The following is a 27,448-nucleotide window of genomic DNA, read 5'->3' as shown; positions in this document are numbered from 1 at the left end:
AGTATCTGTTCAGCCATGATGCTGGAGTGGGTCGCCAAGATCTCGTTCCACGCGAGCCTGCCGCCGCAGCTGCAGCTCACGCCCTACGGCTCCACCTCGCCCGCCGATGACGTCCGCAAGAGGCTGCAGTAAGTATCTGTTCAGCCATGATGCTGGAGTGGGTCGCCAAGATCTCGTTCCACGCGAGCCTGCCGCCGCAGCTGCAGCTCACGCCCTACGGCTCCACCTCGCCCGCCGATGACGTCCGCAAGAGGCTGCAGTAAGTATCTGTTCAGCCATGATGCTGGAGTGGGTCGCCAAGATCTCGTTCCACGCGAGCCTGCCGCCGCAGCTGCAGCTCACGCTCTACGGCTCCACCTCGCCCGCCGATGACGTCCGCAAGAGGCTGCAGTATGTATCTGTTCAGCCATGATGCTGGAGTGGGTCGCCAAGATCTCGTTCCACGCGAGCCTGCCGCCGCAGCTGCAGCTCACGCCCTACGGCTCCACCTCGCCCGCCGATGACGTCCGCAAGACGCTGCAGTAAGTATCTGTTCAGCCATGATGCTGGAGTGGGTCGCCAAGATCTCGTTCCACGCGAGCCTGCCGCCGCAGCTGCAGCTCACGCTCTACGGCTCCACCTCGCCCGCCGATGACGTCCGCAAGAGGCTGCAGTAAGTATCTGTTCAGCCATGATGCTGGAGTGGGTCGCCAAGATCTCGTTCCACGCGAGCCTGCCGCCGCAGCTGCAGCTCACGCCCTACGGCTCCACCTCGCCCGCCGATGACGTCCGCAAGAGGCTGCAGTAAGTATCTGTTCAGCCATGATGCTGGAGTGGGTCGCCAAGATCTCGTTCCACGCGAGCCTGCCGCCGCAGCTGCAGCTCACGCTCTACGGCTCCACCTCGCCCGCCGATGACGTCCGCAAGAGGCTGCAGTAAGTATCTGTTCAGCCATGATGCTGGAGTGGGTCGCCAAGATCTCGTTCCACGCGAGCCTGCCGCCGCAGCTGCAGCTCACGCTCTACGGCTCCACCTCGCCCGCCGATGACGTCTGCAAGACGCTGCAGTAAGTATCTGTTCAGCCATGATGCTGGAGTGGGTCGCCAAGATCTCGTTCCACGCGAGCCTGCCGCCGCAGCTGCAGCTCACGCCCTACGGCTCCACCTCGCCCGCCGATGACGTCCGCAAGAGGCTACAGTAAGTATCTGTTCAGCCATGATGCTGGAGTGGTTCGCCAGGATCTCGTTTCAGGTTAGCCTGCCGCCTGTGTTGACCGGTCCGACCTCGCAGCTGATAGCCTCCGGAAGAGGCTACAGTATCTGTTCAGCCATGATGCTGGAGCGGTTCGCCAGGATCTCGTTTCAGGTGAGCCTGCCGCCTGTGTTGACCGGTCCCACCTCGTAGCTGATGACCTCCGGAAGAGGCTACAGTATCTCTTCAGCCATGATGCTGGAGCGGTTCGCCAGGTTCTCGTTTCAGGTGAGCCTGCCGCCTGTGTTGACCGGTCCCACCTCGCAGCTGATGACCTCCGGAAGAGGCTGCAGTATCTCTTCAGCCATGATGCTTAAATGGGTCGTAAATACCTTGCAAGTATGCCTCCGCAGCTGCCGATCATGTCCTACGCTTCCTTTTCTCCCGCCCATGATGCCCTGACTCTCCAAGAAACCGGTATAAAAATTTAAAATAGTTTTAATTTATTAATAATATTCAAAAAATTTTATGTTTGTGCACAGGAACGCTTCGTCTTCAGAATCAGTGACGTCATCACCAGAGGCGGAACGTAAAGTGCGGACACAGACTGAGATCCTGCAGGAGCACCGGGCCTCGCAACCCGAACGGAATATTGGTGACTATTATATACAAATAAATGCTATTGCTATGTCACCCATCGCAAAAAACGCCTACAACATAAAAGAAAATAATATGTATTAAGCTTATAACATAGAAAATGTAATTATGATATATGGACAAAATACTGAATGTGGAAAAAACTTTTTTTTATACATGATTATGGTATTTACCGCACAGTCACTTAGAAAAGTACGTTTCAAGAGTAGGGGAATTACGGTCAATGACCCAAAGTGTTGTGTTATGTCGATAAAATATGATAGCTATCACTCTCTATACATTTCTTTATTGTTAACGCTAAGCACTGCGTTAATGGTACGGGGTCTTTCGTAGAAATTGGTGTGAATTGTACGAGTATTGGTCAGACTGTTTATGATTATGTACATAAGTCCAAAGAGGATGTAGTGTACAGGACGTCTGTCGGGTCCGCTAGTTAGATAATATTATTTTAAATTTAACTTTACAGAATCATCAGTGCTGCCATCATTACCACCACGACAACCTCCTAGCAGTGACGCGGCCGATGTTGTTCTCAGGTAATTTAATGTCAAACATTTTAGCTTCTGTACCAAAAAAGAAACTGTAAAATTACGTGAACTTTTTATAAAAAAAAAATTAAAAGATTTTAGCTTTACAGTTATTTAAATATCTTGATATAATTGAATACTTAGATCAGATTTATACGTCTAGATAGACTGTGACAGCTGTGGAAACATTGAAAAAATTGAGGGTTGCAGTTTACCTCTATTTTGAGCAATGCACGCAAGCACTTACACAAAGTTACATACAAATCGCGAGTGTACGACGTATCTTGTCACGCACACTAAAGTATTAAACCTGGCCTGTCTTCAACGATTGTCTAGCAGCAAGATGCTCTATCTAAAACGTATAAAATATCTAAGATTCGTTAATTATTTTTCAACATAATCAATAATCTTGCAGTTATATAATTATGTTGTCTACTTGGTACAGAAATACGGAACTCCCTGGTGGGTCGTGGGGTCGCTCTCGGTTCTCCAACGGGCGTGACCTTAACGCCGAGTTCATCAGATCACAGAAAGAAGGTATGTCTAAAAAATAATATAATAATAGGTTCGCTATAGAAGTGCAGGCGACCGTAATTTTAAAATTGCAAAATAACTGGTTAATCATATCTTCTAAACACATTTATGAGCAATAAATACAATATAAAAAAATATCCCTTGAAAATAGCAAACCAATGTCACATTTTAATACAATTCACACTTGCATTCTTAAATCGTAAGAAAAACGTGGCCCTGCACCTACGGCACAACACTAAAAGTATTTTTATGTTGTTACTGAGTCTTTTTATCATATAATAATGTTGTTATTAACTGACTGCATATTTACGACACTTTAAATATTGCCCACCCTTTTTATGGTTCCGTACCTTAAAAGGAAAAGCAGAATAGCATCACTTGTTTTCTGTCCGTCTATCTGTCAAGACCGAAAATTTTGATAATTTCATGTAGGATATCGTATGAAAGGTCTTCGTTAACACAAGCGTAAAAATATTTTAATTATTTTTGTTGTTTGGTTTCGATTTATGACCTAATAATATGTGGTGGTACCTCGGTGATCGATTTGAACTTGTTTTTTTTTGGTAATTATAGACTAATGGCGTATATTCTAAAGTAAAAAAGATACTCTAATTATACGGTAATATAGTAAAATAGATTCAGAAATCTTCAAAGTTCTTAAGAACTTCATTTGAGATTTTGCTTGTTGCCAAATTCACAATTCAATGTCAAAGAATATCTTTGTCCAAGATGTTGACAAAAAAATTGCTTTATATTTAATGACGATTTCGAAGTTTTTTTTTTAATATTATTAAAATATAAGAAAGGATAAATAAAATTATCAGCATCAAATTTACCATTATGTGTGTAAGAGTATAATAAGAGTTACGTTTTAATATAGTGCCTGTCTTTTGTGATGTCATCGCTTTGTGAACGTTTTGTAATAGAATACCTGTCTGATAGATGTACCAGAGCCTCCAAGTAAAGTGTCGCAGAGTACATCATTTGTGTTTTTTTATCACGTGTGCTGTTTTTCCGGGTGTTCAACGAATGCGCGGAATAATATGCGGACTCAACTTATTTTGAATTAAGTACCACAGGGTTTTATACCCGAAATAGTTCGATTTTTCTATGTAAATTATACTGTTAATTATTTTTGTATTTCAATTCCAGTTTATAAATTAATGTAACATAATCAATCATTTTTGAACATTCGAAATATAGCCGCTGAAGGACCAATGCTAATTGGAAAAGATCGCCCACCAGTTATTCCAGAAAGAGCGCCGGCCTTGCCAGAAAGGGGACCAAACGTACCGGAAAGAGGTACGAATGTACCGGAAAGGGTTTCAAACGTACCAGAAAGAGGCCCAAACGTACCGGAAAGGGGACCAAACGTGCCAGAAAGGGGGCCGAACGTCCCAGAAAGAGGATCATTTATGTCTGAAAGGGGTTCAATTATATCCGAACAGGGGCCAGCTGTACCAGAAAGGCTGCAGGTTGGTGACCGCAGGTCTAAAGACCGGGCCTTGCTTGACAATGACAGGTCTAAAGACAGGAATTCTAATGAGCGAAGTTCCAGCGAAAGATTTGACAAAAATGCAAATGAAGGAACATATGAATATAGATATTCGGAAAGAATTGACAATAGAAATAGTGGGGAGAAGCAGTCGGTGTCATCGCTGGTGAACAGTTACCAGCAGAAGGTGAAGAGTTCTCAAGAGAAGGAGCCAAACAGAAATTCCGCTGGCTGGAACAGTAATTGGCAGGGCGTGGAGACGACTTCACACTTCTATACGGCGAGCGAACTTGGTCAGTTGGGTTTGGTCAGAAGTCTTTATGACTTTATAAGTATTTTGTTTTGGGCTAATAGATGGCGCGCACCATTATTTGAGTTGAGTATAAGTCTCAATACATAGTATATAACATGACTAGGTATTTGGAACTTAGTAAAAATGGTATAGAGTTGGTTATAAATGGTTCGCGCTATCTGAGGGCCATTTTTTAAACGATTGGTTTGTTTTTGCTTTTTAGTAAGATATGTATCAAAAGGCGATGGTTCGAAGGACCAAATATTATATAAAACATAATTAATCTTCTACAGTAATTATTAACGATTTTCCTAAAATAATTTCGTTTAACTATAATTGCCTTTTGACTCTTGTCTGTTCCAATATTATTTTTATAACTTTATTCTTTCCTTTTTATCGTAGGTAATTTATACGTCTAGATAGGCTCTTACTGTTACTAACGCACGACAACATACCAGGTTTACTACTTTAGTGTGCATAACAACTACGTCTTACACGCGCGATTTGTAAGGCACTTTGTTAAAGTGTGCGTGATTATGCTGAAAATAGAGCCTTACAGTTTGTCGCTATTTTTTTCGCGTGTTCACAGCTGTCGCAGTATCTAATTCTAAACGTATAAATTATCTAATCTATTTATTATATGTATGATTAAAATTAAACTATTAGTACCTATTGATTGATTCAAATTGCTTATATAAATATTATATTATTACTTTATACCGGATTCTTCGTAAATATCCGTTTCAAATAGTTTTATTTCTGAATAATTATATTTATTTTTGTGCTGCTTTTAAAGGATCAAGCCATCTTCTTTATGTACTGCATAAAGTGCATTGTATGTATTCTATTTTTTTTTCTATAGGTATTCCGTTGTGCTGCCAGTGAAAAAATATTTAATAGTTATTTATGCAACTGTTGGGGTATCAAAACACTAATGTGGGTTTATCAACACTCATGTGACACTATTGTCACATGAGTGTTGTAATACCTAATTATCAACAGTTGCATACAAGACTTTAACTACACCCTATATAATATGAATCCTCTATGAAAGATTCTTAAACAGTTAGCTTATTGCCAACATTAAAACAACCAATGTCCTAATAACTATTACATAATCCAAACGAGTGTTGTAATGAAATTCAGTACAACATTACAACACTCCTAATTATCAACAGTTGAATACAAGACTTTATCTACACCCATAATATAAATCCTCTATAAAAGATTCTGAAACAGTTAGCTTACTGCTAACATTAAAAAAGCCAGTCCTAGTAGCCATTACATCATCCAAAGGAGTGTTGTAATGTTGTAGTGATTTCATTTTATATCGGATTTAAAGCATGGGTGTAGATAAAGCTACTAACAACATAGAAATTTAAAAAAAAAGTTAAAAAATTATTATATAAGATATTGTTATAAAATGTAAATTTTTCACTGGTTCGCAACACTGTAGAAAGCTTGTATGTTCTATTTATAACACCGTAGATCGTAGATAGTCTAATATTATTGTATTTAGTTAGTTTTATGTGTAAACATACTGTAGATATTATTTATTTAATTATCTATTATATTATCACTGTTTATATATTTACACAAGCTATGTTGTTTTTTAGATTATCTTTAGTTTGACTATAGTATATTTACTCTTTAATCTCATGTAATCTGATTGACCTAATTTTATGTCAAACTGCTTTATATTTTGTATTTGCTCACTTTGTAATCTAGGTCCTGTAATCAGTCCCGATTTCATCAATGTCACATCAAACTGAGTTTTATTAAACTTAGTTTTACGTAAACGAATTCAAATGCCAGTCTTGATCTCGATCAAACACAAAGCGATTTCACCAATACCTTTTGAGCGTGTTGACGTAAACTGTACATGTCATAAACAATAGAATGTATCAAATACCTGTCAAAACTGTCATAGATAAGTATGAAAATTATCAAAGTTTGTTAAATGTCATGTTTATATTACGATTACGACAGTGACAGCTCTTGAACGCGATCAAATATGTTGAACGTCCAAAAGGCGGTTAGCTTTTAAACGCGTTTAGATTATAACTGCGTTTAGTTTGTGTTGGTGAGATCCGAATTGAATCTGTAAACTAGTTTACAGGCGTAAGATTAGTTAAAAATGCTTTCTAGTCGCGTTCTACTTCAGTGGTAAAATCTGGGCGGTTGTCAACATCTACTGTTATGTTGGCCCCATTCTAATGATATAATAAAATATATATTTTAGGATTTATTTTAAGCATCCTGTATAGGTATATGAAAATGCAAATACAGAGTGTACATGTGTATGTGTTTAGCTTTATTTTGTGTGGGTTTGGGTGTTTGTGTTTATTTGGTGGCGGTATTTTCGTTTAGTTATTATGTTACGTGTATTTAAAATATGTAATGTTTTTATTTTATTTAATGTTCTTTTAAAATCTTTATACATGATGCCAACCAATTCCATAATAATCTTTTTTAAATGTAGAAAGATTATTACCTACCCGTGTTTTGCGGAAGATTGTCCCACATTCTCAGTCTGAGGTGAGGTGCATTATAACTTTAAAATTTCAAACGCCCCACGATTAAGTTAAAGTATGTGCACAGTACACGAGGGGAGAATATCGTGGTATTTTCTCGCGCAATATAGATATGAATTAAACAACTTTGCAACAATATTTTGTCGTTAAAATAAATTGAATATTCGATGTTTCACTCACTGACTGAATTTGTCCATGAGCAGAACCCTCCAACAATCCGGGATTTGACAACCTGGTCAAAAACAGAGCTTCGTGTCTGGCCAACTCATCATTAGGATATTCTTCATTTAATAATGAAACTGCTTTATTTCCACGGTTATTTGCTCAAAAAATTCCTGCAATTAAGCCATTTAGAAAATTCCAAATCAAATTGTAAAGCACTTTATTCATCTAGGTCAAGGAAATGTCACTTGTGAATGTCAAAAGTGACATTTCCTTCGGAAACTTCGGAAAAGAGCGTTAATGACTAAAAGTGGCAATAATACATTTCCAATCTTTTAAATTAACATTGACAGTTTCATATTTTTTACAAATTATTTATTTTTGGCTCACTTTTTTCGGTGAATTTTTTATGAAGACCGGGAATACGTATTATCCGGGACCGCGAATAAGGATCACAGCCTTCATATGTTGCTGCCAATTTTATGTGGATTGTTGCAAAGTTGCTTCGACCTTTCTACTTAAAAGTTTTTTTGCCAAACCGCAACTGATTCTACCGTATTGCTAATAATTATTTTTCGTAACAGCGTACAGTGGGAGCAACACTCGGCCTGCGTCTGTCGCGGGAAGTGGGGGTTCCCCTGCCTTAGATCCACGCCCCGCTTCCAGGTAAGGAATTTGCAAAAGTGGGAGGCTCCTTTGCAATGGATGCCGGCAAGATTGTGTGTACCACAACGGCACCTTTTTCTGCCGCGAAGCAGTGATGTGTATCGGTCTGAGGGGTGCCGCAGCTAGTGAAATTACTGGTCAAATGAGAAGTAACATCTTATGTCTCAAGGTGACGAGTGCAATTGTAGTGCCGCACAGAATTTTTGGGGTTTTCATGAATCTTGAGCGGTACTGCATTGTAATAGGCAGAGCGTATCAATTACCATCATCTGAACATCCTGCTCGTCTCTTCCCTTATTGTCATAATTTTTTTAATAATTGGGCTACAAAGAATTTAAAAATAAAATATATTATTAAATTAGAATTTCTCCCAGACAAACCTCTAAACCCTAAAATGAATAGTCCTGTAGGTCACATAATACTTAAATGTCAGAATTATAAAAGTTTACTTGTAATTTGATACATTTGAGGGTAAATGAGAATTATATAACAATTTAACAACATGACGCAGAGCTTTCCATGACAGGTTCATGACGCATGGACCAGCTATTACTTCCCTCGGAGCTTTGTTTCTTTTATGAAGTTGTTAAACGTCCTTAAAGGGGACGAAATTGAATTTGTTTTCTTCCAACGGATGCTGTCATTACTGATGTTTATCAAGTAGTTGATAAGATGAGATGTGACGCGGCCTTACGAGTACATCGTCTTTCATGGCCATTTACCAACTATTGTTTTTTCTTTCTGTCTGATCTGATGGTAACGGTATGTAATCACCGCGGCCAACACTCTCTTGTAACTTATATCTTCAAAAGCTGCTATTAAATTCCTTCAGCACCTGCCAGGTCGTTCGACCTTATTTTTTCATAAACACATTGGCTTTTTGATTAAAAAAGGGGACTTTATTAAGTATTATGATAATCAAGGATAAAATATTATGTTACTTACGGCCGTTCCCAATATTGAGTCTATCTCTTACTTGAGACAAAAATCGTAACTATCGATGACTTCTCTGTCCCAATAAACTTATCGACGGTAACTCACCTTATCCGTACACGCTGTCTGTCAATGGGACGATGTATAAGCACCAACAATAGAAGTTTTGTATGTAAATTGCAATTCACGCGTCCCAATATAAGGCGATAAGAATGACTTATCGGGTATATTGGGACAGCTTCAGATTATTAACGAGCTAATTACTGACAGTAGAAGGTAGTAATTTATCTCTATCTGTAGATAGTATGTTGAGAACGGCCGTAAGTCCTACAGAAATTTTAATAAGGCTAGATGCTATATTTATAATTTTTGTTTTCAACGAATACGTCTTCATACGGATATACATTTAAATATGCTTTCGTCATATATGAACGCGCCTTAATATTCTCATGCAAATTTGTTTTTAATCTATTAGATCGTCGGGTGAGTCAGAGCTCTCCGTGGGCGGTACAAAGGAGAAGAAAGACAAGAAGGGAGTCTTCGGAGGTCTCTTCAGCAGGAAGAAGAGACCACAAAGTCATATGTAACCTATTACTCTTCTACCACATGTTCTTACAATCATTTGACTTGTTTACTCATTCACTATCCCTTGTGTCACTTTGACACGCTGACGTTTGTTTGACGTGTGACGTTTCATTATTGGTATTGCTATGTCAGAAAATTCTCGTCTTTTTTGTGCCTTTCTAATGTATAGTTTAGGGTAAGCTATGTGCCTTTTGATGTTATCAATTATTATTATTATTATTACGTAATGTGAAAATTAAGCATTATTCGTGTGTCACAAACGTGGAACAACTTGGGACCAACTTTAAATTCAGTGTTTCCAGATCCGGTGTTGAGGTTTCATTGGCTGGCAATGCATGACGAGAGCTTTACGAGCGAACGCTAGCGTTACGGGAACGGTGATTTCTTGATAATTTCGTACTTTCTTTTCGTTCTTGAACAATTTTATAAATTAATATTTTGTATTATTTCAGTCATATGGTCTACACAGTACACACCTTTTTTATTTGTTTAAGATACGTTATAGTAATAATCAATATTTGCTGAATTATTTGAGCATATCAATTACAATTGGGCGATGTCTTACTAAAGAACTAATCTTGAAATGTGAAAAAAAAATAAAATTACGTGGTAAGCAATTATGAATATAAATATTATTTTTTCTTCAACTTTATTTGACTAGTTCATCTACTTTGAAGGTAAACTAAACAATATAACACGATCTGGCAACACTGAATTAGTATAATCATTCCGTAGTATCCTAAAAATCATGATTCGACGTAAAATATTTGTAGCTTAAGTTATTTTATTGTTTTATGACAAAGCAGATATAAATTTGTAAACACATGTTGTTCATAATATTTTTGCATAATTTCGGCTGTTGAGAAAAAAAACATCACGTGGTTATTTCTCTTATTTATTCATCATTAATTAAATTATATACAAAAACGACACATAGAATTAGAAAGCGCATATTTATTTAATAGAAATATTACAATGCTTATTTCGTTTAATATATAAACATTTCAATGTTAAACTATACTATTAATAATAATGTCATCTTTTTGCTGTTAATTGTCAAACTATATAATTATTCTTTATTTTTTTTATTACGTAACCATCAAACCAAACTATAATTCAATCTTCACTCATATGTCAATGTCTTAATCAGTTCCCTACAGATGACAGTTGGTTATTTTTTTGTTTGATTTATTTAGAGCATTGGTAGCAATACCACCAGCTCAAACCAAAATACAATAAAAAACTAATGTATTTTTAATTATATTCGATCACAAGAAACCCCCGTTAGGCTTATGGGCATATAAATTCTACCTCTATTTTACCACTTTCCTCCACATATGACAGTTGGTAACATTTGACATCTCTTACGTTGTAATAGTTCTGTTATCTGTGGCGCTTTCTGTATCTGTGGAAGTAGTATTTCGCCACCAAAGTATGTTTCAGTTATGTAATATGTTAAAGTACAAGATTTCCACTATGTTATATTAAGCACTGTTGATTTTCGTTAGTTTATATACACGTTGGGTGGCGAAAACCTCTTTAGTTAGGTAGCAATAGTTTAATGTTAATTTAAAATGAAATACGAATTCGCCTTTTGCCGATTTTTTTTTATTTTAAAAGTAGAATGGCCGTGAAAAAAATATAAATAATTACAAATACTCTATAGAAAACGTAACTAATTAAATCTTTATAAAATTGGTAATTGCGTTTTAAGGTAAAGCTAAATATTAAATTAATCTAAATTACTAATTATTTTTTGTGATATTTTCTGTGTAATGTTGCTACTTAACTAAATTAAAATGTACTCCATCATATTATCGGTAGGTCGTGTTTACAACCTCATATTATTAAATTAAGTTTTTATGTAATAAATATATTTTTTGCGTATTCTATTGTTTTATTGTTTCAATTTTATCTTACATATACTCTGCTGTAAAAAAATGTATTTTAAATGTTATTAAGTTAATTTATTAATTGTTAAGTTAAGCCTTTGGACATACTTAATAAGAAGTTAAAATGCGCCCAAACCCCCAAGTCTCTTGTAGACCTCAGAATTGCTGAACTGGATGTGGGGGACGAGATGTTAAAAATTGGGATATAAATATCATTATGCCTGATCGTATACAAGCGGAGGCAAATACCGATATAAATGTCTATTGTTTCATTTTAATTTCATACAACAATTTCCTAAAAACTCATCAAAAAAAAGATGTTATTATACTGAATTTCTATTCGTTTGTAAATCCGTGTGTCTTTAATTCTTTTAATAAATTTTTAAGACTTCCTACTACATGAAAATCATATAGCCCATTCATCAGACTAATGGAAAAAATGCAATTTATTCGTTTGGGAAAATATTGTGCCTCTGAGAATATTTATAATTTATCGTCATATCATAAAAAAATTAAACTATTTAAGACCATGACATTTTGGTGACATGTCAGAGTGTTGCCAAATAATTAATACCTACTCAGGTAAATCACTAATATAGTACACACTGTATTGATGTAAATGAAAGTAGGTACTATTTCTAAAAATCTCCTTTATAGGTATTTTAAAATTTCTAAGAATTATGAGAAAACTATGGTAATAATAATTAGTGTCTTTACAAATTAGTGCTGTGCGAATCTGAGGAGCTCTCATTAACTGACTTCGAGATTGGTTGTATTCCGAGTTTGACATTTGATCCGTAAAACCAAACATTATTTATATTTCCTCTATCCAGTATCTTCTCCATGTTATCTTTTACCTGCAACTCTTGCACTATATCCGGACTTATATATGTACCTACTTTATTTTTCACGTAATAACTAATATCCTGCATTGGATTTTCGGGAACTTTCGGTACAGAAAATTCATTGGCGTAGTTAGCTGCTCTCTTCCGTATAGTTTTTGTAACAGCGACACCTATGCCGGGAGTTTGGAATTTTTTCAAACCAACCTGTAGTCGTTTCACTTTCTCTATGATGTTTTTTGGTTTGAAAACTTCCCACATAATCGTGGGAAATTTAATAGTGCGTTTTTGTTTCCTTTTCGCTTGTAATTCGTTTTGTACATCGAATGTTTTGTGGTTATTATTATTATCAGTATTATCATTATTCCATACTTTGTGTTTAATGAAATTCTGAACGAATACCGTCGTTGGATCATTTAGTGAGCGCTTTTGAATCGACCTTTTTGGCGGCAAAGTTACACTTGGTCCGTTTTCCACGGAATCCATAATTTCAAGAGTACCGATTTTATCTTCTTCAGTTTCTGTTGTGTCATCCAGGGCTGGAATTTAATGGGCACCAATTATTATAATATTTTCTACACAGAAAACTACATAAAATTGTCTAAAAAAATATTATTTAAAAAATTATAGTATTATGTGTTTCCAATAACAGGATATATAAATAATTAAAATAAACTGTAGTATTTTAGCTATACCAAATTGGTTTAAGAAGAATTATAATAATATTTCATTTTTTCTTAAATTAGTCAAGGTTAAAATAAATGGTAACTTAGAACACCACACATCTAAATGTTGTGAACACTTTATCAGTTCGTCGGGAATTATGATTCTCTCTAAAGTTCTAAAGAGTCCAAAGAATTGTAGAATGCTGCAGTCCTCGATCTGATACTAACCTGGAGTGGTAGTGGCATCAGCTAGCTCCGGTTCGTACCCGGTCAACCGAGCCAGTTGGTCCAAGAACCAAGCCAACTTCATCAACAGTTTCTCCTCTTCATCTTTAGCTGTGTTCTGGAGAAAATTTATAACTATATAAAACATCTATTTATAATGATATAAAACTAATATTATTGTCCTGTTTTCATCGATTGTCGTACAGCAAGAGACTCTATAGATAAAGTATAAATTATCTAGCCGTCATGCATCCTCCAATCGTGCTACAACGCTTCGAATTACAAGAAACTTCTTGTCTCAGACAGCCACTTTATGTAACCTTCTAATAATCCGCAAACTTGGAGACATAATATTTTTGAGCCATATTGAATAAAAGATGTTGTATCAGATGACCGGCTAGCCAGTTTTGTCACTATAGTCAACCTTGGCAGAAATCTTCACCCGAGCGCATCTCAAATTAATAGTGACAATAGAATAATATTCTTAGATAATTTATACGTCTATATAGAGTCACTTGCTGTTAAACAACCAATAAAAATTGTCTTGCACTCGCGATTTGTACAGTGTATGACACTTTATGTCAGTGTGCGTGAATTGCTCAAAATAGAGATCAGTTGGGTTTAGGTCACTTCGGAGAAGAAGTGGCAACAAACACATTGACACACTTCTAATTTACTCTTTAAGTTTTAAATCAATTAACAGCTTCACCACTTTATATATTGTTTTAATACAATTTATGCAACACTCAAAATGTTTCAACCTACGTATTTGAAGGAAGAGCGAAAACAAGTGTAGATATACTCAGATATATATAATTTTTATTGTTTTATGATTAGAAAGTAGCAAAAATCTATAAGTGTGCTATTGTAAAGTTTCCAATAAATAAATAAAACGGTGCACTTCATGCTGTCCAATAACTAATATCTGTTTTGTTGCACTCCCATTAGGTCTCTATACACCCGCGTACGTAAATCAAAGTATATTTATTATCAAGTTAAACTAGGATTTCTTATTTTATTACAATTTGTATGAATAGTGATACTAAACCTTGTTTTCCGCAAATTTCCTCTCCTTAAGCTGATTGGTTGCCCAGAGTGCCAACTCCGAGATCCTGGTGACCTGGCCACTGGCTTCTATGATTCTCTCGCACGGAGTCTTCGCAGACGCCTCGTCTGGAGACTCGTTCTGTGGGAGCAACGTGGTTGGGGCATCCTTCAAATACAAATTTGCGACGATGTTCAAAAAACGTTTCAAAAAGAAGAAAATGTTTTTTAATATGGATTGCTTGTTCTACAGCTGTACAGCGCAACAACGGTGCTACCATCAACGGTACTACCCAGGACTACTTAACGGTAATCATAAAAAAATTAATTACATATTTCAAACAAACAAACTATTAATCTTAAAAATTTTAATCACCCGTTTTAATTACGTGGAAGCTACTCACCTACGCGTTCTTAGAGGCTACAGCAAGTATGTACCGTGGGACAAGTAGGTGGTTTACCATTGGGAGGCTCCTTTGCACCGGATGCCGGCTTGATTTTGGGTACCACAACGGTGCCTATTTCTGCCGTGAGCATTTTTGGGTTTTCCAATAATCCTGTTCGGCACTGCATTGTAATGGGCGTATCAATTACCATCAGCTAAGCGTTCAGCTCGTCTCGTCCCTTATTTTCATAAAAAAAAGGTGTACTGACATCAACTTGTCCCACGGTAGCGTTGGCGCTGGCCTGTGCTGACATGGCGCTACTAGATTACTTATATGGGTCGGCGTTCCTTATATTGTGAAAATTGATATACTTGGGTGAATTGTACTTTTTTTGTTTTTTTTTTTTATGTAAACGGGTTAGTAGCTCCACGCTTTATTAGTTAAATTTATCTAGTATTTGATTAACACCGCACGAAACAATTTTAAACGGTTTTTACATTTTGGAAGGTACCCTTATTTACGAATCATGCCGCATTTAGTAAATAATTATAATTAGCAATAAATAAATAAATAAAAACGAATCTTTGACCTTTATAACCTCAATATAAAATATCTATCTTGTGGTATGTGGCAAATTACTTTGTAAATCGAATATTTTCTAAAATCCTTCAACTTTGTTATATAAAGGTTTCACCACAGTGAAACATAACTTCAATCATGAAGTAATAATTAACCATATCGTGGCAAAGGTCACGTAGAATTTTCACGAGAACCATAAAGTTCGATAGGTACTAGAATCCGGACCAGAGCAATCTAGACCTTATGTCTGGCAAACTAAAGTGGAGTATAACATAACCAGATGTTACGTAATCAACTGGTTTATTTTTTTTCGTTTATTGTTTGTCATCATTTGAGATTAATCCTTTGGGGTATATATAGAGGTGCACGTGAATAGTGAAGTGAACACTAAGTGCGATATATCAAACGATACAACTGCGAATGTGTTATTGGTTATGTGTATCAGTGTGTAACGGGTTATTGCAATAAATTATTTGCGGAACGATTCTGTAGTCTTATAAGCTTTCTAAGTGCGGTCATGACAATAGAATAGAATAGAAATATGTATTTAACATAGTGACAATAACAGAACATATAGCAACCATGAAGTTACAACAGTTCGTAAAGGGGCACAAACTCACAGCCCATCTTTTAAATCGTATAACATACAAATGATTAAGTCTTCTTTAGTGTTAATTCCGCCAATATTTGTTTTTAAACAATTCGACACGTGTTTCGACTATACACGAGGCATCCTCAGGACGTGTTGTTTCGCCAAAATCTGGCACGACACTGAATCAAATGGGCCGGAAGCCGCTGTTTTATACCCTCGTCCCATGAAATAACACGTCCTGAGGATGCCTCGTGTAGAGGCGAAACACGTGTCGAATTGTTTAAAAACAAATATTGGCGGAATTAACACTAAAGAAAACTTAAATCATTTGTGTAATTTTGGATTTCCGCAAAGTAACGCTTACTTCAATAAATTTTAAATCATATAACAACTTAGCCTACTTAATATAATATTGTAGAATTTTAAGGTGTCACGCACAGAACCATGCCATCTTTTTCCCATACATTATCTACTGTACTGTAAGCCTTCTTTTTCAAAGAAGCTTTAATATATTTCTTGAATTTGTGCTCAGTGAGTCCTAGAATACTGTCAGGTATGTAAGGCCTATGAAAGAGCCCTTAGCTCTAGCTAACTTATTAATATACACTAGATAGATAATGTAGTGTACTGACATCTAGTCTTAACAGAGTATGTGTTAACTATCATTGTCACTGTCACGACATCGACAGTGACGTTAACCGTGTGACGTTGATTGCTATATAACGAATGCACAGTACAGCGGAAGGACAGTTCTAATCGGCTCACGGCTGTTGGTTGCGTGCGGACGTGTCCGGTGTAGTGCTACATAGTAAAGATTAGTTGTTTCACTCGTGAGCAAACGAGGAACATTACAAATAATAATATTTACCGTTGTGGCGGATTGAGTACAGTTCTCCAGATCTTTTCTAAACTTGGCCATGGCTGCCCGCAGACCGTCCAGATAATTGCTCCCGTTCCGCAGCACTCCAACTATCTGGTGACGATGAACAACGTTTTAAGTGTGTCAGTAGGCAGGGTCCACTAACCACTGGGTCGTCTATATATGCTATTTATAATATTTAAATCTATCATATTATCTTCGGTGCAAGTAGAGCTTGTGAGAACAACATACAAGAAACTGTACGGCCACTCTTAAATCAATAGGAGTAGGTAATTAATTAATTAATTAATTAAATTTTTCATAAAATGTAAAAATTTAATAAATATAAACGATATCATATCAGATTTATTAACTATAGGTCGTGTTGTGTGATACACGCAGTTCATTCGTTGTGACGAGTTCACGTTCTCTCGTTCACGAGTTGACGCATAGACCAGTCCCGTCGTATATATTTGAGGAATGGAACTGGCACACGACTCCACCGCATATTGCAATTTTTGTATGTAAAATGATACTTATAATACAATAACGCGTTAAATGATATGTAATATCATTTTTCTAGTCTAGTATACTAAAGAAGTTGATAATAATAAATAAAACCTACATTCAAAAGTATTTCCTGCACAATAAAATATTTACTGACGATTCAAAAAATACACACGTAAATGTTTAAGTCACGTCTATCAGAACTCCGGGCCGCTTTTTTTCTTCTAAAATATGAATTGAAGCGTTCTTTATTTAAAGTACATCCCCTCAGTTTGGTATAGTCGTAGTACAACCTGTATATTGTATAACATAAAATTTTAAAAAACCACGAGGGCTCAGGCGGTAGATTTGCATCGCTTCGCTTCCCGCTAAGCCTTCTAACCTTTAATAATTAAACATAGTAGTTATAATTACTTATCACAAATAATTTAATTTACGTTTAAAACAAATTAAATAATTACATAGGATTCCAAAATTTTATCCAACAAAAGAACCTGTTTCTTGCTTTGTTTTTGCTTGTTCGTTAGTCTGCAGATTGCCTTAAGAGTCACATTTGAACGAAGTTATAGCTCAAACACATGAGCCGATTTGATACGGCCGAACCATTGGACGCGGTTTGGTAGTGGACTAGATTCGATGGTTTCGCATTGTCGTTATTGATTGACACACATAAGTGCATTTTATTGCAAGCGGTCTAGTTACGTTGGGTAGTTAGTGCTTAGAATCATTAAATTACATTACCTACAATACTGTAATTTAATGAACAGTGAAACTACCTACTCAATTTGGCTGAGGTTTATATTTTCGAGCTCAACCATCACTTTATCAGCTATAAGTACTTGTTTATTTCAAATGCTATCTTATACATTTTTGTTCCACGTATTTTTAAGGGTAAATAATATTTTATTTAGTTGTTCTTACATATTACTTCTACATATTTACAATACTATGATTACAATAAAATAAAACTATCATTACGGGTAAGCGTACCAAGAATACTAGCAGCAATTCCGCGTTGGATAGCTAGGTTGATCCGTTGACCAATATAGGTGTCAGCGCTTGGGTTTCCAGTATTGATGCACGAAAATAGTACTTTGTACATTCTCCGCGCCTCTGGGCCCCACGGGCCAAGTGTCTCTACACCAAACGGCACAAAGATGTAAGGCTCACTGAGACCGACATATTATGTGCAACGCTTGCCGTCTTTGGCAGTCGAAGCAGCAGCCCCAGCACCAACTGACGTAACTTGGACGTGAGAAAGAGCCAGAGAGTTAACGCACGTCGCGTCCCACACCAGCGCCCTTCCCCGTGCCCAAGCCACCAGTGTCATTCCATCAGGACGCTTGCCATCGCAGCGGGTAATACAATTAGGCTCTAAACCAGGTGGTATATTAAGAGCGGCAAATGCCCTGCGGATGACTTCATTAATGCTGGCGTGACGACTGATACGACCTGCCGATTTTAGGCAGGATAGATAGGCCGTGACGCAAAAGAGCATCTACCATCATCTATCTATCTATCATTTAGAGTATTTAAAGAGTCAAAACTTACTTTACGCAATATACTTTTCCGAAAATAAAATTTTGTCTAGCACCGATGTAACTGACATGTTAACGGACACGCAACATCGGAACTTCTTGGAATATTAATTTGGTAGCGTGCGATTGTAGTTATTACAAATGGCGGCAATACACCCATATTTGGCATTCGATTGTAGAATCTTTACATTACCGTGATACCTATGTGTGTGGGTGAGTGCGTAAAATGCGTATAAATAAAATAAAATAAAATAAATAATAAAAAAGCCTTTATTACTGTACAAATTTTACATACTAGGTACTAAAATAGTAAAAAAGTGCCTCTAAATGCTATCGGCAAACGGTTTTTACTGTGGTACAGCTTGTCTTCCGACATAGGCCTCCTCCAAAGATTTCCATTCTTCCTATCTTTTGCTATACGAGTCCATAGTTGCCCCGCTATTTTCTTGATGTCGTCTTCCCATCTCATAGGCTGTCTACCTCTATTTCTTTTGCTATCTAGTGGTTGCCATTCAGTTATTAGTCTTGCCCATTTCTCTGTCTTTTCTCTTATCATATGACCTGTCCATTTCCATTTTAATTGTTTGAATGTTTTGTATGCATTCTTAAAATTTGTCTTCTTTTTAATTTCTTTTAATTTCACACGATCCTTTCTTTTTAGTCCTATTGTGCTTCTTTCTATTCCATTCTGACAAATTTTAATTTTGTTGGCTAGTTGCTCTGTCAATGCCCATGTCTGACAACCGTACAATAAGCATGGTAGTATGCACGTATTAAATACTTTCCTTACTTCAAGAATTTAAGAATTTAAAAATGCGTATATTGTTGATTAAATGCAAGCAGGAAAATTTAACCCCTGGTGATTACTCTCGAGTTTTTATGTGTATGCTTTATTATACAAGAAAGCAAGTTCAGATCAATATGACAATCCAAACTCTGCGGTACGTAATGTACTGTCGTGAATCTTGAAAAAGCACTTTAGAAACTTCCAAATTAGAAAGTGAAAACTTGTTTAGCCGTATTAGACACTTTTTGGTAAGTTAAAATTGGGTTCGAGTCCCCGACATGCTCTTGACTGTCGTACGCGAAAATTAAATAATTAAAAAAAATTACATATAAATAAGTAGGTACACTTTGGCTTTGTGAAATCTCGTGAGTTTCCGAAATACTTATAATGTGTATGAAAGGGTTTTATGTTAAGTAATGCAGAATTAATTGGTTTGCACAAAATATGTAATAATTCTAGAGAAATAGTTCTATTTAATATATCCGTGTTGTCGATAGCGACAGAAATAATTCCTTCGAATACTAAAGATTGGTGTGATGGCATGCTGTCAGAACTAGGGAGCTACAGCACAATATTTTTATCTGTAGGAATGAAGATTCCCGCTTTTCTGGTACAAATGAAATTATTATGGTTAAAGAGCAGTAAAATGAGCCAAGTATCAATAGGATACAGGCTATAATATATGTAAGAGATTTCAATCTATGAATTGACTCATCGCGATATATCTGGAACAAGCGAAGATAGTATTATGAACATTCTCCGCGCCTCTGGGCCCCACGGGCCAAGTGTCTCGACACCAAAGGGCACGAAGATGTACGTAGCTTGTAACGCACACTAAATTAATTAATACTTTTCCCTGGCCTGATTTTATCGGTTATCTAACAGCAAGAGACTTTTCAACAAAACTTTGGACCATGCCTTATGGTTCCAATGAGCTGGTTAAAGTCAATGTTACGAACTTTATTAGATCTGAACCGTCATTTTTATTGGACATATCCTGCTCTAAATGACCTGCTGAAATTGATTGAGTGACTAGAAATATACCATTTTTATTTGTAAAAGGATTATTAGACCATTGTGTTTTATTTTCTACCTACCTACTTATTAACATTTTCAAAACAGCTGATAGCTGTAAGAAAAATGCAATAAGATCAGTGCTTTTTCATAGCCACAGCCGTGTGAGAGATAATCCTGGGTCGGTGACCCATTTCCTGCACTGCACAAGAACTCTCCAATATTAAATCAATTTAAATACGTTTTTTTTCGGTTTGTTTAGTACTTTTATCTTATTCTTATAAATTTATCCTGTGAGTGTTTTGTGACGTTGATGTGTTTCTTTTTTTCTTTCTTCCTATTTTTTTAATTTTGTTTATATAACATTCAACTTACCCTCTTCTCCATGTAACTTTGATACGCAAAGTCAGGTGTAATCGTCGTCTGATAATCCTGATCTTCCCGACTTCTAATATCGATATCATCGGAACTCGACTCTAGAGTTTCTGCAAATTCTGTAGCTTCTGCTGCAGTCTCTCCTTCTATTACATCACTATCTGTGGTCGTAGCCTCGCTACAGTCCTCCGTCGTAGTTTGAATATCGAACTTATTAATTACCGCCCTATCCACAATCCAGCATGACACAGTAGAAAACACTAAAACGAAAACTGTAACTGTCTTGACAGATGTCATTTTTACCGCCAAAATATTCTAAAGAGTTCTTTTACCGAAGAGGTTTCATTAGATCTAAAACGTAGCTTCGTAGAGAACGAATGTACACTAATGAGAAAACCCGCAAACAAAACGGATAATGTTTTTGTGTAATTATTAGTTTCCCGCGATGCATTGTTCCAATAGGTTAAGCAAGAAATATATACATCCGATTTCCCTTGAGCACGCAGTCTTAAACCTTTTTCTACATACGCTTTGTTATACCTATAAAGGAAATGTGTGGAAATTTCTATCAATGTAACGACGTTACACGTAATTTTTCAGATTCTAAGTTATATAATCACTCGTTTTAATAATGTAACTATTGATGGTATTTTACAACAACCGTTGTATCAGGATGAATGAAGGTATGGGACACTAGGGACAAACATAGGTAAACTTCTTATGCCTACTACTCGATTAAGCCTAGATAGTCTTTTGTTGGCCGATGTAGGTTTTCCTTTTTTTTATCCCAGAAAATGTACAAAACAATTTTATTTTCTTTTATGATAAAAACCTATAACTCTAAAAAGAGCAGTTGCAAAGCTATGGCTTTTGCCCTTGGATAATAAAAATTTAATTCTTTTACTGTTTAAATTTGTTAGAATGTTGTATGGTAGCTTCATATATTTAGAAATATAATTATTTCTTTGTGGGCTGTATATTCAGTCCACCAGATTTTTCTATATTTTGCTATTGTTATTGTCGTTGAAACATTATTATTATATTAACTTACGGTGTTCACCAGAAATAACCATTCCTTACATTCCACATTAATTCAATAAAAAATACTAAGATATTAAAACCGCGACCGCACTCAGGCTATTAAATAATAAATTTTATTGTACGATATTACATTGTAACGATATATAAAAAAAGCCCGCCGTGCTTTTCTAGGTCAGAGGCATACTTTTTCGAAGAGGTGGTAGTTTTTGCAGTTCAATAAGCTATCAATAAGTGACTCTGTGTTGTAAATATCCTCTTTAAATAAAAATATTTGAATTTTAATTTTAATTTGAAGGGCGAAGTTATTACTTAACTATAGGAGACCTGCTGACTCCAACTCAATGCAGATGTAAAGAGATGCCGGCGTTTCAAGTGAGAGTATCCTCTAAACTTGACTTCGGTCCTCAACAGTGCGGTTTTCAAGGAGCTTGCTTCCACGTACTGCAAGGCTGTGGAATGAGCTTCCTTGTGCGGTGTTACCGGGACAATACGACATGGGTACCTTCAAGAAAAGCGCGTACACCTTGCTTAAAGGCCGGCAACGCTCCTGCGATTCCTCTGGTGTTGCAAGAGATTGTGGGCGGCGGTGATCACTTAACAACAGTTGACCTGTACGCTTGTTTGTCCTCCTATTCCATAAAAAAAAAATAGAGGATGCTCAGCGTCTGTACATAGTCTCCTTACAGCGGTTAGTGTGATATTTTGGCGATGTTGCACGCTGAGAAGCCGACAACTTTGAGCGTTTCATGGTGACGGAGAAAATTAGAGGGTAAAATCAAAGACCTAGAGGTCGTAGTCCTAAGCGGTGGTCGAATCAAATCGCCGAAAATCAGAAGATCTCTATAAGCGGCGCACTCCACCAGGCGACGGAGCGAAACCGATGGAGACAGCTCGTTGACCAATTGAATGTGAGACACGATCCTCAGCAGTGAAGGAACGACTAAGAAGAATGATCTTAGATATAAGAAATGTGTAAAGGCTCGCTATCCATATCAATGATATAAGTAATACCCACCTACTAAGTAATACCTACACTTTTCTACAATTTATAGCAATAATTATGCCTTTATCGATGAAAAGCTACCTACTACTAGGTAAGTTTATTAACAATTTTCATTTATAAATTTAGTACCAGTAATAGCTATAATATCAATAATAAATTCATTGGGGTATGAGGTATTAGAACTGCTTTTGCACACATTTTACTAAAATCACGTACCTACCAACAATCATGTTTTAATTACTTACTTACGTACAGCTTTGAAATGTATGGTGGCTTCGGTTTATTTTACAAACTAATATTTTCTAATCTTAACGTCGTCGTGAAGCTGTTGTGAACTGCTAAAGGGCCTTAAAAATAAAAGAGTATCCAAAAAGAAATGGTTAAGTCAATACTATGATTGGATGGATTATGATGACAAGGAACAACCTCAGTCTCCCAATAGCCGATATGAAATAGATTTTTTCAACACTTAGCTTGATTCATGTATAACAAATATGGATTTGAGATTTATGACAAAATCAGAATGTAGAAAATTTTGGTACTTATTCTTAACGATTTTAGTAAGTTATGAAATATTACGAAACTGTTAAGATTTACGCACAGCCCTGAGAGTGGGTGAGACCTTCAACCTTACGAATGATTATATTATGAAGTATTACAAAATATTATGATTCATAATTTACCTAACTTCGTAACAGACGTGAAACAGCTACTCCAATACATAACAGAAAATAATTAAAAATAAATATACCCAAACATTGACATTGTTATTAGAATATTGTTAACAATACCGATCAGTAGAGCCTCCGCCGAACTTCTGAATGAAACTTCTCAAAACTAAAAGTCATAAAAAATTATTTCAGGAATATAATGTTACAGGATAGACTTACGACGTTAGCAGTTTTGTCTATCGAGCTGGATTTTGAGGCTATAATAATATATAACAATTGAGCAGCGTAAGTAGCAGAAAAATTCTGTTTCTTGAATTTTTTTTAAAATGTTTTTTGTTGATTGTTTTTAATTTTTAATGAAAATAAGGGATAAGACGAGTAGGACATTGTCGCTCAGGATTCCCAAAAATTCTGAGCGGCACTACAATAATTGCGCTCGTCATCTTGAGACATAAGATGTTAAGTCTTATCTGCCCAGTAATTTCAGTAGCTACGGCACCCTTCAGATCGAAACACAGTAATGTTTACACATGATAAATGATTTTGCTTGAAATTAAATTGCTTGAATTAACCTAAAAAAATTCTTAATATTGAGTTTTTTTCATTATTAAATCCGTCTAGTTGCGCCGGCGAAGGGTCTCGCCAAATGAAACAGGCCCACATAAAGTTTTGTTCTTGCGTTCTTCTGTGTACACAAGAACGTGCCGACAATGGCAGGAGACATGCAAAGGACGAGCGGCTCGTCACTAGCTACATTCATGAAGTGTTTGCCACGAATTGGTTACACTTCAGCATGATGCTGATTACTAGCGTAACAATCGCTGATCTTCCGATAATACTTCAGATATCTTAACAGATAAAAATATTTATAATAATATTGACACACTTTTACACAAATTATCTAGCTCCAATCTGGGCAGATGCTGTAAGTACTATGAGTACAAGACGATATATTCAATATCAAAATACAATATACATACTCAAACATACATAAATACATATAAATCCATGGAAACAAATACCCATATTCATCATATATTTGCACCTACCGGGAATCCAACACGGGACCTCTAGCTTAGGGGGTAGAGTCACTTACCACTACCACATCATCACCAGGTCAAAATCCACCACCTACTTATAATAATAATAATAAATCATTTATTTTCAGGCATTTTACCCATAAATGTACAATCTTAAATTAAATTGCATTATACTTTGATTTTAATTAAATTACAGATAAAAAAGAAAAGTTAATATATTATGTCATAATTACAATTAAAAAAGAAAATAAATAAATTATAGAAATAAAAATTATAAAATTAATATAGTCTAATACAATTCAATGATGTTTAATTTTACTTCAGTTCTTACATTATTAAAAAATATATATTATACCAAATATATAATATAAATAAATTGTCACAGGTCACAGATATCATAATTACAACAGTCATACACAGAATTAATTATTAAATTACACCATTTTCCAATGCGGTCCATAAAGGAAGCGGCTTTTTTCTTAACACGACATAGAAATCGTGAACCCTATTCTCCGCAAACATGTCCGACGCGCTACAGCGCCACGGTAGTTTAAGCAATGCTCTAAAAGCGTTATTGTACTGCACACGTAGCGTATGGTAAGCTCGTTTTGTATAGTTTTTCCACAAGTAACTGGATATAGAACGACTGGCAATAAGCGTCGAATAAGGTTATTTTGACAGGTACACTACACCTTGCGAATCTGTGGGCTAACATATTACTTGTGGCGGCAATGGACCTCCTTTGTCTTTCAATGTCATCATCATCCTTCAAGTTATTTCTTATGATGTGCCCCAGGTATTTAAATTGAGAAACAATTTTGAGCTGAAATCCCGCCAAAGTGATAACTGGGTTTGAAATTTGCGACCCGTCGTGCCTGAATACCATAATTTCCATCTTATCTACGTTATGCTTTAAACCATGAGTTGAGGCGTACTGTTCACAAATATTTATAAGTTTCCGTAAGCCTCACATCTTATCATAATCTTTCATTAGTCTCAATTCCGTTTCATAAAATCACTACAGTACCACACGTGTTTCGACGCATCTACTCGAAGCATCTTCAGTTGTTTACTCGATATTCAGAACTTACTTATTACGAAAGATTATATTACATGGTTTGAACCGCAATAAAAGCCTAATTCTATTACTTTTTATTTAAAGTTGACAACCCTACAGATTGCCTTGAGCGAGTCCAATTTATTCATAATCCGACACAGTTACAAGTATCGGAACTTAGTAACGGAAATCAACTATTTGTATGCCCAACACTTCAATGATTATCTTTCGAAATGTTATTCCGTTACTCAATCAAGTGTCTAAAAAATGCTCGGGACGAGTGAAGCTAGATCATAGACATACAGAATGGACAATTTATTACTAACTCAAACAATCTTTATTCAAAAAAGCCATCCTACCTCAGCGAAATTCATAAAATTTAATTTAATTGGGTTACGCTGTTTTATTACAAATACTCGTCCATCTCTAAGTATAGTACTAATTAAATTCATCAAAATCGGCATAGCAGTATTGATTATCTAAATTATACGTTCATTTCTATTGTTATAAATAAAACGTTTAATAGTACTAAAATTTGTATCAATAATGCTATTTTAATCCTATTTCGTTACCTTGAAATTTTAAAGGAACATTGCCTTTGATTTTAACTTTTGAATTGGTTATTTTTTTGACTCATTTAATTTAATTTGATTTTTAATCTGATAATTGTTATTAATAATCTTTTAGGACTATTATTGGAATATGGCATAAAAAAGCCATAAAAGGCATTTATTTTCTCAAAATTGATTCCTTTAGAATTCTTTTTGATGTCATTTCTTATACTACTAGATACTACTACCGCTTCGGAAACAAATGGCGCTCTGAGAGAGAAGAAGCGGCGCAAGAAACTCTCCCAGCATCCTTTTTTTTTGGGCTCTTTTCAATAAAAATATACAATATTGTACAGTCATTTCCATCGCTATAAAATAATCACAATCTAGTCCCAGGCTGTCTGATCATTTAGATATTCAGCAGTGGAGTAATAGGATTTACGACAGATCCATTTTTTTATAAAACATTTAAATTTATTTATAGATAATGCCTGAACAGTGGCTGGGACTTTATTGTAGAAGTGTATACATTTACCCTTAAAGTTATTATGTATCTTATGAAGCCTACTAGAATTAGTTACAAGCAATCCCTTATTTCTAGTGTTATAATAATGAAAATCACTATTAAGAGCAAAAAGGTGACGATTTTTGTGAACATATATTAAATTTTCATAAATGTACTGACAATGAACAGTCATAATATGTATTTCTTTAAATTTTTCTTTGAGAGACTGTCTATAACCAAGCTTATATATAGCACGAACAGCTCTCTTTTGCAGTGCAAACACTATATCAATGTCAGCAGCATGACCCCATAGTAATATACCGTACGTCATGATGCTGTGAAAATAACTAAAGTACACTAATCTAGCGGTCGCAACATTCGTGTACTCCCTAATCTTTCTAACTGCATATGCCGCAGAGCTGAGTCTATCTGCTAGATGGGTAATATGTGGACCCCACTGAAGCTTTTTATCTAACGTGATACCTAAGAAGACCGTAGTGTCCACAAGTTCCAATCTCTGGTCATTTATAAGTACGTTGGTTTGTACCTCCGCTGTGGTTGATGTAATGAACCGTAAACACTTTGTTTTTTTTTACTGTTTAAGTGCAGATTATTCGTCTCAAACCAACGCACTATCTTTGAGAGTGCATTGCTTACCTCGTCATCAATATCCGCACGTCGCTTCACTTTAAAAATAAGTTAAGTATCATCAGCAAACAA

The 27,448-nt window shown here is 36.0% G+C and overlaps 2 protein-coding genes across 6 annotated transcripts in view; one reads left to right on the top strand and one right to left on the bottom strand.

The window, feature by feature from the left end:
- Window positions 1-11,442, top strand: part of LOC126973432 (spectrin beta chain) — a 152,340-nt gene extending 140,898 nt beyond the window's left edge. For 3 of the 5 annotated variants that reach the window (XM_050820693.1, XM_050820690.1, XM_050820691.1), the window contains 6 exons: window positions 1,713-1,825; window positions 2,294-2,363; window positions 2,800-2,891; window positions 4,092-4,676; window positions 7,956-8,037; window positions 9,446-11,442. In XM_050820693.1, the coding sequence (XP_050676650.1) occupies window positions 1,713-1,825; window positions 2,294-2,363; window positions 2,800-2,891; window positions 4,092-4,676; window positions 7,956-8,037; window positions 9,446-9,557 (1,054 nt within the window). In that variant the 3' untranslated portion in view covers window positions 9,558-11,442. The remainder of the gene's footprint in view (window positions 1-1,712; window positions 1,826-2,293; window positions 2,364-2,799; window positions 2,892-4,091; window positions 4,677-7,955; window positions 8,038-9,445) is intronic. The other 2 variants (XM_050820692.1, XM_050820694.1) reach the window with 2 other exon arrangements.
- A 541-nt stretch (window positions 11,443-11,983) lies between these two features.
- LOC126973520 (uncharacterized) overlaps window positions 11,984-27,448 on the bottom strand; it is a 38,023-nt gene continuing 22,558 nt past the window's right edge. The window contains exons 2-5 of the mRNA XM_050820853.1: window positions 16,649-16,753; window positions 14,228-14,365; window positions 13,183-13,297; window positions 11,984-12,828 (exon numbers count right to left, since the gene is read on the bottom strand). Coding sequence (XP_050676810.1) covers window positions 12,161-12,828; window positions 13,183-13,297; window positions 14,228-14,365; window positions 16,649-16,699 — 972 coding nt within the window. The 5' untranslated portion in view covers window positions 16,700-16,753 and the 3' untranslated portion in view covers window positions 11,984-12,160. The remainder of the gene's footprint in view (window positions 12,829-13,182; window positions 13,298-14,227; window positions 14,366-16,648; window positions 16,754-27,448) is intronic.

This window comes from Leptidea sinapis, chromosome 29, assembly GCF_905404315.1.
Source record: "Leptidea sinapis chromosome 29, ilLepSina1.1, whole genome shotgun sequence".
NCBI lineage: Eukaryota > Metazoa > Arthropoda > Insecta > Lepidoptera > Pieridae > Leptidea > Leptidea sinapis.
The sequence above is the reverse complement of the archived record's forward strand: the minus strand, read 5'-3'. Positions and strand labels throughout refer to the sequence as shown.